The 12,865-nt window shown below is 29.0% G+C and overlaps 1 protein-coding gene across 1 annotated transcript; it reads left to right on the top strand.

The window, feature by feature from the left end:
* The first annotated feature begins 1,496 nt into the window (after positions 1-1,496).
* On the top strand, positions 1,497-12,489 carry LOC107438012 (techylectin-like protein). The gene is made up of 6 exons (XM_016050169.4): positions 1,497-1,651; positions 7,389-7,546; positions 7,638-7,810; positions 7,980-8,085; positions 8,980-9,144; positions 10,721-12,489. Exons 1-6 carry the CDS (start codon positions 1,620-1,622, stop codon positions 11,017-11,019), a joined length of 933 nt encoding a protein of 310 aa, XP_015905655.2. The 5' UTR covers positions 1,497-1,619; the 3' UTR covers positions 11,020-12,489.
* Positions 12,490-12,865: the final 376 nt, after the last annotated feature.

The following is a 12,865-nucleotide window of genomic DNA, read 5'->3' as shown; positions in this document are numbered from 1 at the left end:
TCACTCACAGATCATATGAAATATTTTCAAACAGGTTGCAAAAGTATTTATTTCATGTTCAAAATGACCTCAGCAAAGTGGATAGTGCGGACAGTCTATAATTACAACACCTCAAGAAGTAAACCACCCCACCTGTCAAGTAAATAATAGGAGAAAAATGGCCCTTCAAACCACCGTTTTCCATTGTAAGGGGGGAGGAATTATCTCTTACCGTTTGGCAAGGGGTTTTAGAAAAGGCAAGCGGCTATTTCAGGAACCGCAGTTTCTAAATATTGCAACCATTTGGAAGAGGTCAAAATTAAAATATCAAAACCGTCAGTGGGTTAAGCAAAATTATAAAATCAAATAAAAATTTACTTCACAAAGGATTTTTCAAATAGAAGTAAATCAGATATAGGACTATCTATTATTTCACCGTCTAAGAAATTTTATAACTATTAATATAGAAAAGGAGAAAATCAATTGTAAAAGAATTACCGATATAAAATAAGCTTCATGACTTTTGTGTTTGAAATTTAAAAATACATGTTGTTATGTTGTTTCTAATTCCAATCTGCTGAATACCAGCATGCCTGCTTGGTGAAAAAAGCAAATTTAAAGCAGAGGGTGCGTTTCTTGTTTTTCAGTTGCACCATATATGGCCAAGAATACGATTTCAGCCACACACACGTCACAACCCGTTTTAAAAGGTTGAGCCATTCATTCCTCCATTCATAATATTTTTTACTTGAATCAGCGAACGATCATTCGCCAATTCAGTACTCCAAAAGATATAATTTGTTATGGGAATTTGTGAGACTTTGTGACATCGACAGATTTAACTTGCCCCATTTGCTACAAGAGGAGCCTTCGGCCGGCTGGGGTCGAACTCATGACCACTTGCACATGGGACCAATGCCCTATCAACCAGCCTATCCCTACCCCTTAAAAATATATTGTACAGCCATACTACTGGCTCGAAGAAAAACATTACAAATCCTTTATTTTGGAATGTTTTATATACACATATTGAATCTACAAGTTAAAATAGAACAAATTAATTAAAACTGTTACGAAAAATACCACCGCCTGTGCAATTTAAATGTATCGAATTTTAAAATGACTACTCTCTCTCTCTCTCTCTCTCTCTCTCTCTCTCTCTCTCTCTCTCTTAGATTTTTATTAAACATATTTATTTTTTACATTAAATTTAATTGTTAATTTTGCAACTAATTAATTAGATATTTTCATAAAGCTTATTTAAACAAGTAATTGATGTAACATATATTATTTTAATCATCTTAGATTTGAAAAAAATAAAAATGGGTATTACTCAGAAACAAATATGAGATGTTTTATTAGCTAAAAACGTCTCATATTTTACCATTTAATTAAATTGGGTGTTCCCTATTAAAAAGGTGATAAATGATTGCTTTATTTTAATATTTTTAGAGGTCCCGAAACAAGGAGTTTACTGTATGATATGTTTGTCGAGCATTGCAATTAATTCTTTCATCGGACACTTTTTAAAAAAGTTAACTGGATTTGCGTAGAATTTTAGGAAATACGTCATAGTACACTGGATATTATTTCGATCGAAACTATAAATAAGGAAATGTCAGAATTATACATTTGCAGAAATGGTAAGAATTGAAGAAAATCTTCCAAATATGTAAGTTTTTTTCATCCTCATTTAATGTATTTTGTTATGAAGAAATGATTTTTATTCGGAATTAACAGTTTCAGTTACTTTTTTAGAATACATTTATGCAGTTAAAAATATTTATATAAATATTCTGAAGTCAATGTTATTAATGGTGCTCCAACTAAATTGACTCTATTTAATACAGTTAAAAAGATATTTATTTCAAATCATGGGAAATAGAGATATTAAAATTAAAATAATTATAAATGATAACAAAAAGCAAAAATTATAAAAGCAAAAAGTAGTTATTTTTAAATTTTTTGAAGATCAAAATTTATTTTGGGGGGAAACAAAATACTATGAAATTCATTTTAATACAATAACTTTGCTTTCTTAACTGAAAATATATTTTAACTTATACTTTTAAATTCAGAAGACATGCTGATATTTATCTATTTTATGTATGCGTGTCACTAGTTAAATGTAATAAAAATTGAAAACTAGTGACAAGTATTTAATAAAGTTAAAGATAAATGTGAACAGTTTAGTTTTAATTGGAGATTTAATAACTCATTTCGGAAATTTTGCGTACAAATCGCAAATAAGTCAAGATATTTCTATTTTTCGTAATTTTGTAACCACTTTTGGTTTCATATCCAGAATCATGATAACATGTTTATCAAGAAATAGCCAAGAGAGAATAAATTGTATTAAACTCCTCAAAATTATAGTAGAAGAAATATTATTTTCAAGAAAAATAAACTACTATTATAAACTAAAATAAAACTATAATTTTTCAAAGATTGTATCTATGATAGTAATTGTATCGTAAATATTTTATAATAATTTTAGCAGAGAATATTGATTTTCTGTAAATAAACGGAAAATTGAGTTAAACATGCGAATTATAGTAAGTACAACAGTAATTAATTTTATTTGATAACAATTAAATGCATATAGCATGACTTAACTTTAATTTTGAATAGGAAGATATATCGCTGGTTCAAAACTAAAACAACACTTCTGCACTCACTTCTCATGTTATTTGAATGAGAAGTGAGTGCAGAAGTGTCGTTTTAGTTTTGATCTAGCGATATGTACAGTGACCTCTCACTTATGCACTACCTTTTTTAAGTGACTTTCTCATTTATACTACGATTTTCACAAGCCCCTGCTCATTATATAGTTTAAATAATGACAATTATCATTCGTTTATGAGTCGCTCTAAAAATGAATATTTCAATTACGCGCCAAAATTTTTCTTAAAGCAAAAATTTTAATTTTTTTTCTGTTCAAAGAGAAATAATCACTTTCAGGAAAAAGTTTCTGAATTAAGAATTAAAGTAAATAAGCAGTTTTTGTTACAGGTAAAAAAAATAAACACTCGTATGTTTAGTTACTAAAAAAGTATATTTTTGAATTTTTGCAATTGTAAAAACAGTCTAAAAGTTACTAAAAAATTATCGGAGTTTAATTAATTTGATTACTTACATTATTGCATTTAAAACATTATTACTTTGATAATTGGAATCATATCTGTACTATAAAATATAAAGTCAAAAAAAGTAGTTCAAATTTTTTTTCATTCATATTCAGAAATTTATCAGTAATTGACTTCGTAAATTAAAGAAATTCAATGATGAGCAACTGTTTCTCTTAGATATAAATATTTACAAAACACTGCAAACTTGGAAAATTATTGTTCTGCAGTGAGCCGTGTTTTGAAGATTTTACCTTTAACACATAAAAAGACACCGGTATTTCATGCTGCTTCCTAACCATAAATTATTAAAAATGATTAATATTATAATTTCTTTTATTTAGACCAAAATTAATACAAAACTATGAAAAAAGTATGAAAAAAATTTTCATTAAAATTCTGCCTTAGAAGGGTTAATTAAGCATTTCCATCTAACTCGTTTATATTCTATGGTTTTCCAATACAGAGAACTCCAGATTTTATTATCTTATAATATGCCAAATTTGAGAAACTCTACATACAAGACGCAACTGAATCAAATGTTGTTATAAAATAAGTCCATTATAAAAAGACGAAAAGATCACTCACTGATTTGCTCTGAAATAGTAGGTCCTGTATTTCCCAAAAGATGGAAAATCATACAACAAGATTACTAACTTGATAACTAACCAGATCACTCACTGTTTTGTCTTGAAATAATAGATCTTCCATTTACCAGAAGATGGAAAATCATACGACAAGAATACTATGATCAATATATATTAATTATAATCAATATATAGTAATAAATCACTATATAACTAAGGATATCAAGTGAATATGAAATGAGAAAATGTAGTTACCATGCAGGTTAATGTATTATTAAAAGTTCACCTTAGTCCTCCTATAAGCTATATTTTTGCCTTCAGAATATGGACATAGCTTAATACTTAGTTTAGCATCCTTAAAAAATTACTTGACTCTATCAATATTCATTTTTTTCAGAATGTTAATAATATTAAGATTTTGCTGAAGCTCATACTTTTTAGGGTTCTTCCACCTAACTTCTTTAAATACAAAAAACTTGTATTCATATTTGCCATTCAAAAAAAGCGATAAAAGTGACTAACTAATTTGGAACACCTTAAAAAATCATCTTTAAACTTATGGAATAATTTGTTACATACAAAGTAAATTAATATGTATTACTTTATTTATCAAATCAAAATGATTTTTAAAAATAACTATCTATGTACAGTGGAGCATCGTTTATACGACGATCACTTATACGACGTTTACATTTATACGACGTTTTAGTGTGGTCCCAAATCATTCCTATTCATTTTAATGTAAAAATATATCGTTTATACGACGCGCAGAATCGGTTATACGTCGGTTTTTAGATTTTGTTCACGTTTATTTAATTTTTTATTTTTTCTTGTGTATTTTAAAAAAGGGCGACATTTGCCAACATGAATGATACAGAAAAGGGTGTCAACAAGAATGCTTGGATGACGACCGTAATTTTTACTAGATGACTGAAAAAACTAGACAATGTTACGAAGAGGCAAAATCGAAAAATTTTGCTATTCATCGACCTATGTTCAGCGCACCCATCGATACTAATTATTTTGGAAAATGTAAAAGTTATCTTTTTTCCCGAATTGCACAAGTGCGCTTCAGCCATTATATTTGGCTGTGATTAGAAATTTAAAATAGCATCATAGAAAGCAGTAAGATCAACTCGCTACTCAAAGCATTGCAGAGACTAATAGCAAGAAAATATAATTAAAGGTAACATACATTCAAATTGCTCACTGCAATTTTTCTTCTTTGGTTATTTGTTTGTTTTGCTTTGTCTAATTTAGAAATTTATGTAAATCAACACGTTAAACATTAAAATTAACTGAAAACAGAGTTAGTTTCAGTTTTAGAAGTAATAATCGATTATACGACGTTATCGTTTATACGACGTTTTACGGTGGTCCCTTCGGCGTCGTATAAACGATGCTCCACTGTATTTGGAGCAATAGTTTTTCTCTTAGAAACATCTTACTCCATTTTATTTTCTGACACAAAAAATTTAATACCAGAAAACAATTCCAAAATTTCGTCAATAATAGATTCATTTTAATTTTACTTATTTCAAAATTATTATCTTTGAATGAAAAAAGGGCCACGGTGTCAAAAACATTTGTCAAACATTTTAGCAGTTTAGTTTACTTTTCTGAAAATATCACTTACTATTGAAATTTTTCTTGAAAATCATAAAAAAATAATAATTAAGTAGTTCTTAATTTAACAAAAAAAATAGTACTAACAAAATTTTACTTAGATTTTAAGAACAGCTGCCTAAATTTCAAACAAAGAACATTTTTAATTTATCAAAATTGCAAAGGCACAGACAGAGTTTTCTGTAATTAAGATGTGCGATGAAATTCTGAAATTTTAATTTAACTTTGACTAACTCATATAAGATAAATGTGGAAGTACTAGTGGGAATACTTTTAAAGAATAAGATATTTCGTTCGAAAAATAATTCGTCTATTGGAATGGGATAAAATACTGTATTGTGAGCAGCAACTGCGTAGTAATTGGCGTAGAATTTATAATCACGAACAGTGTCTACAAAATTCGAAATAGCTGTGTGATTTTCAAATTTTTTTTCTCCAATTTTCAAGTAAATGCATTCGTATGTATAGTTGGTTATTAACGCCTAATTAAGGCAGATCTTGGGGATACCAAAATTTCTTAGCAAGAAAAGAAAATTTAAAAACTTCACTCAAGTAATTTTAAAATTAAATAACAAACTCTTACTTTGGAATATTATCTAAACAGATGTTTCTGAAACCGTAATGTGTATCGATTTTTTTTTTAATTTCCAATTCCCATCCTTGTTGTCATTGTCAATTCAGGCATTTACAGGGCAGATTTGTTGGCCACTCTGAGGAACACACATGCCATTCCGGCAAATTTTGTGTAGACTGATTTGAATTCATAATGCATTGAATAGTTTTCAAAAAAAAGTTTGTCAAAATAAATAATAAAGTCACTAACTGCTATTCAACAAAAAAAATCTATTTAAAGGGTCACAGTACCCAAAAAATGACAAAAATACCAAAAAAATTTTTATTACTTATAATAAAACTTCAAACTATTTCAAATGTACAGAAAAAAATTCATCTCTCTATCTACATTTTTAAAAAAGTTATGAATGATTTTAAATTGTTCTAATACAGAAACTTGCTCAGCAGTCTGACTTCAAAGTGCTTTTTCGCATAGATGATAATTTTGTGTCTTAATCTTAATTAAATCCCTAAGGAATTTTTTCTTTTTGAGATAAAGCTTTGAAGTAAACTTTTTTATCTTGAGTATAATACTCTTATTTAAACTGTGCATGGAATAAGCATTTTATGAGGTATTACAACTTTTACGGCATGTTATATATACCTAACAGGAGTTTTTACCCTTTTTTCCTACTTTTTTACAAAATAATCTATAAAAAGTATTCTAATTGATATATCAACAAATGAATGCACAAAATTGTTAAGATAAATATTGCAAGCACTCTGAAAAAAACTTTTTTTGAAAATATGTTAAAATAAAAAAGCCTTAGGGATTTAAAAATTTAGAATTTTTTCGACTTTTTTTAAAATTTAAAAAAAACTAAGCAGTTTAATCATTTTTTGAAGATAAATTATTGATTATAACTTAAATGAGCATGTAAAGCATCCTCAAAATTAATGATTATACCTTTATTTTAAAAAATTGTTGCAAAGGTACTGTGACCCCTTAAAGCTGTGAAAATATTCTCACATAACAGTGAATACATTTGTTCTGATATTCAGTTAATTCCGATAGCTAAAAGACCTTTTAATTGCCAAGTCCCATACCTGCCAACTTTCACTCTTTCCGAGAATGGATTTTCAGAGTGGTTGTAAAACAATGAATGAAAAACAGTCTGACTCAAAAATATATTTATATTTCGATCCCGTTGAAATTCACGTGAGCAAGAATAATTATGCTTTCATATATTGTTTATAATTATTTCTATGTAGTGGTAGTCAAACTCATTTATAATTATCATTATAATTCAAAAAATTAATTGGAATAACCTGAGTATTACCACCACTTCAAATATGAAAATAAAATCTTCCGGAAAATCCGGAAGAGTTGGCAGGTATGCAGTCCAATTGATTAGTTGATATTGAAGGCATTTTTTACGATATTCAGTTAATTCTAATCATTAAAAGACATTTTAATAGCCAAGTTTAAAAAGTTAATTTTTGACTTGATTAATTTTAGGAAATCATTTACAGTCGTTACAATTATCATATTATTTCTGTCTATTTGCAATGGGAAAGAAAATATATCACCTGCATGTCCAAAGTATCAGAAGACAATTCCATATTTGGATATTGCTGTGGAAATGATAGATAAAGCTAAGGAAGGTTTTGTTTCAAGTAAGTGTTCTTTATATTTTTAACAAGACTATAGTCGAATTTAAGTATCCAATGTTATAGATCTTAGATACCTAAAGCGTCTACTTTACAGATCTGAACAATGAGTTGAATCTGCGTGATGCCAAGCCAGTGGATTGCGAAGAGTTGCTAAAATCAGGGACCAATAAAAGTGGAATTTATGTTGTTTGGCCACGAAATCGAATAATACAGGAAAAACCTCTAGATGTCTATTGCGACATGATAACCGATGGTGGAGGATGGACAGTAAGTTAAAAAGATACCTTCACACGCGTGTAATTAAATTATATTTAACAATCTAAGATCTAAATTAAATTTGCTAATGCTTGTTTCTTATGATTTAATTACATGATACTAATAAATATATTCAAATCAAAGTATTGCTTAAATTTTAATATAGTGCTCGTATTTTTAGGTCATTCAAAGGCGAAAAAATTTTTCCATGCCTAGAGACTACTTTTTCAGAGAATGGTTAAGTTATAAAACTGGATTTGGCGATATGGAGAAGGAGTTTTGGCTGGGTAAAATTTTTGGAACTTAAAGTAGCTTTCTAACTATGTATAAATTGCGTTTTTATGTATGTCCCAGTGTGTCTCACCAAATAACTTATCCTGTATTGAACCTCAGCCGTAAGTTATTTTACTAGTTTTTATTTTTCTTCATCACCGATGTTAAAGAATCAATTTATTCGGTGATTTACTGTTATTTAAATAGTGTTGTTCAGTTATTTCATTATATTGTGGTAATTTTAATATATTATTATTATTATTATAGTTGTTGTTGTAAGTGAATCCCTACAAAGCACTTAGTCTTTTTGTCCTCTAGTAGGGCTCTTTTATTAAAGTTAACCCACAATTGTGTTAAATAGAGTGATTCGCTCTCATACCAGTCATGATTAGTTTAACAGCGATGAAAATATAACCCACAATCTTGTTTACCACTGAGTATACTTTATGGTTATGGAGGTAAGATCTCAATGCTTTAGATGGACAAGACATAGAAAGTCTAACATATTATTATTTTACATTAATAGATTCCTTCTTTTGCAGTTTGATTATTTTTTATTGCTAGATACATACTCTTATTGAACATTAGACACTGTAATTTCCTTACTACAAATATGAAATAGTTTGATTACAATTGGTTATTTTACCATTGTTAGACAACTGCAACTTTTGGCTTTGATTAGCCAGCTAATTTCTCTTTCTAAAATTTCTCTTCGTCCAAGCCAATTATTGAGCACATATTTTTTAACATACAATTGCTCAATTAAACGCTTCAGTTATGAAACTTGAGATACGTATCTTACAATTGTTATTTCCATTTTTGAACGACGTGTTCTTTAAAGTACTGTAATTTTTTTTCCTTAAATATTGAAACTGTTTGATTGTAACTAGTTATTTTACCATCACTAGGCAACGACAACATTTTCGGTTTGACTAATCAGCGACTGTATTCTGTTCGTTTTGACCTGAAAGATATGGCTGGGGAATCGAGATATGCACTCTATGACAGATTTTGGATAGACGATGAAGATCACTTTTACACGCTCCACATTGCAGAGTACAGTGGAAATGCAGGTAAAAAGATATACTTATTTAAATCTTACAATTCGGACTTAAACTGGAAATTAAAAATAACAGAATTTAAGTATCTATTTCAGCTATTTTTTTTTAATTGAGATGGAGCACTAAATTAAAATAAAATTTCTTATATCGCCTTTTGAATATTTTTTTTTTCATTTTAAGTTAATTATTTCTTTAAAATATTCCATTTGCACAGTATTATTTATTTTTTACTTTATTTTGCTCCCATAATTATCTGTTTTATTAATGTGAAAAGAAATTAGAATAATTTGATTGATAAGTTATGGTGAACATCGTGAGATGAAATTTTTTGATACATCTACGCTACCTGTGAAAATCGTGGGATAAATATTCTAAGCGATAATTAAATTTTAAAATCCAACTAAATGTAAGAATATTAGACTAAAAAGGTACGCATTAATCTCTCAACTTACATCGAGATAAATAATCTCATTTAAACAGCATCTCATAGGACAGAGAATCACCAAAACGGAGTATCTTGCATCAGAATCTATGCTAAAAAAATATCTTAAGACAGAATCATGGGACAAAATATCGTGGGTCAGAATCACGCGCAAACTATAGATCATGCTAAATTACCTCAATTAGACAAAATATTATAGGACAGAAAATCATTTAGACGAAATATCTTTGCGTCAGAATCTCGTTTGGTCAAAATATAGCAGAGATCAATGTAATAATTTGTATCCTGTCGTATTATCCTTTAACCAAACAAAGGATGAAATGCAAAGTGGGAAGGACCCCTCACAAATCTTATGGAAATTCATTCTCTGTCAAATTGGCTGAAAGTTTAATATAGTTCAAAACATTCTGATCGAAAGTCACCATTCACATGAAGTTCAAAAATGGATAGTTTCCGAGATACGGAAACCCCAAACCATAAATTTTATTTTATTTTATCATCGTCGTTGAAGAGCCGACCCAATTTTCGGTCTACGACTGTTAATGTTCAACTCCGTAACTTTGTAATTTTAGACTCAGTCCCGAAGACATAGGAAATCCTAGATTAAGCATTGGGACAAACTAGCTTTTGTGGAAGACATTTTGATGGAACTAACTCGCATTTGCGTAACATGGAGAGGAAAGCCACGTAAGCCTCCTGCTGTTAACTCGACAGCAAGGAAACTCTAAGCCAGAAACCGTCTACCACTGGGGATATATTACGTCAGCGCTGGTGTTGCTGGTTGGTTGCGGATTGGTGAGAGCCACGTACACAGTTCATAACAAGCAGACATTGCTGGGATTCGAACCTGAGTCACTTCATTGGGAGGCGAGAACTCTATTACCTGAGTCACCACTGCTTAATTACAGCATATTAAATGTTCAGCTAATTTGACAGAGACTTAATTTCCATAAGATTTATGCAGGGTCTTTTTACGCGTTTCTTCATAGTATAGATAAGGCCACAGGCATAACGACAATAATTTTAAAAGAAAATTAGATCATTTTTATGTTTTGCTTATTATCCTTAAAACTGCTTATGAGTTTTAGTAGCAATTAATTTTTTGCTGGTAAAATGCCTTAAATGTATACCCATCATGTATTGCAGGTGACTCCATGGTAGAAGTACATAATAATATGAAATTCTCAACGAAAGATAAGGACAATGACGTTCATAAGGAAAATTGCGCTCAAATGTTCAAAGGTGGATGGTGGTATGGTGGTTGCCACCATTCCAATCTGAATGGACTTAATTTGCAAGGAAAACACGACAGCTATGCAGATGGTGTCAATTGGAAAAGCTTCAGAGGGCACAACGAATCTTTAGAATTTACAGAGATTAAAATAAGACCGAAAAATTTCATGGGAAAGCCATCCCCAACAGAAGATTACGAAACACCTAAATAGCTAGTTTGTCAAAAGAAATCTCAATGATGAGGCAATGCAGAAGCTTCAAATAGTTTTTTGTAAATTTTGACCCATTTCGCTTAAAATAGCTCAAATGATGAATACTTTGTGTATATGATGAATAATCGATTACAAAATTTGTCCCGTTTCGGTTGTTCCTTCCGAATTTATTGCTTCGTTTATATCTATTCTTCAGAAACGAAAACTCGCTAAATTTCAAACACAATTTCAAAACTGATTTTCCATTTAAAGGAAAAGAAATTTCAAGATAGGTTAATGAAGATATCAAACATGACGTTGCATGATTTAAATTATTTAAGAATTTTACCTTACCTATATTACTCTGACTTTATTTCATAATACAATTTTTTATCACTAGGGAATTAATCTATAAATTTTGTTTTCGAAAAATTATCGCACCGTTCTGTTATGAAAGATTTAAAAATCGTTACTACTGATTTAAAAATGGAAGAATAACCAAAGACTAATAAGAGATATTATTCTGAAAATAAGATTGATAATTCGATTTGTTGATGTGTAGAAAGTTATCACTTGATGCTCGTAGCGTAATTTTTCATTTTAAACTATTGAAAATAGAAAACAAGGTATAAACAATATTTCGTTTAAGTAATTAATTAAACAGATAAGTAACAAAATAATAAATAATAAAATAAAACTTATCTTATGAAAAATAAAGCCTATAGCTTTTCTTAAGGTAGCTACGACAAAATTGGCTGATCTTGTCTGAATCAAAATAAATGCATGCATATGCAGATATCACATATAATGAAAGGCAAATGATTAATTTTTTCAAGCGCAATTTAAATTTTTTTTAAATTTAACTCATTAAAATACTTTTAAATATTTTTTAAATTATCACAAACTGAATTAATGAAATTTTTTTAGTAAAATTTTAACTTTGAGTAAGATAGAAACTTACACGTTGTTTTACGCATTATATTTTAAGCTTATACGTTCACAAAGCGAAATAATCATTTTGTCTTTCCTTTATTTCTAGTCTGAGAGCTTGCAATTGGAGAAATCTCAAAGACTTTAATTTGCTTCATGGCATTCACACGCTTGGTGTTTTAATTTGCTGTCAAAAGAGAGGATATCTAAGGTTACAATTGATTATTAGTTGCTAACTACATTTGATCTAAATTCCTCTATTACAATGGCATGTGAGAAAATAAATTCCATTCTTACAAGAAAAATGGCACATAAAGTGACTAACTCATAGTATAAAAATTATAAAGTGTACCTCTGCAACTTTGGAAAGCAATAAAATATTTAAATAAAGCATAAGTTATGAAATAATGATTTACGCTTTTTTAACATTAAGCTGCTGACAAATGAAGTTTCAATCCTTTAGGTAATACTTAAAAGTTTTTCTCCTGTTTTGTAATTTTATGTATTGTTTTATGTTTTAAAGTATCGTTGTATTATGTCACAAATAAAATGGAACTGAAATTTGCAACAAATTTCACAAAAAATAACATTGTGCGATTACTTTATTTCATTTACTATTTTAAAATTATATGAGTGACATGTTTATATTAATAGCATTTTAATTTATGAATTAACTAGGAAGTTACTGCCTTCTGCTCTCTATTGCTCACCACTTCATAACAACTTTAGTAGTTCCATCCAGATTGCCTGTTTTTTCTTTGTATAAATAACTAGCTGAATACCCGTACGGAGTTTATAAAAAAAGAAAATAATCAACAAATCAGTACTGAACAGCATTACGAAATCATACACAAAGCTGAAAGGCATGTAACGACATAGGCATATAAGGCATAGAACGAAGCTAAAATAATTTCGATTATTTTTTTATTTGTTATTT

The sequence above is a fragment of the Parasteatoda tepidariorum genome, chromosome 3 (genome assembly GCF_982258835.1).
Source record: "Parasteatoda tepidariorum strain Cologne lab strain chromosome 3, Ptep-v5.0, whole genome shotgun sequence".
In the NCBI taxonomy this organism is placed as follows: Eukaryota; Metazoa; Arthropoda; class Arachnida; order Araneae; family Theridiidae; genus Parasteatoda; species Parasteatoda tepidariorum.
This window is presented reverse-complemented; position numbering and strand designations above follow the sequence as displayed.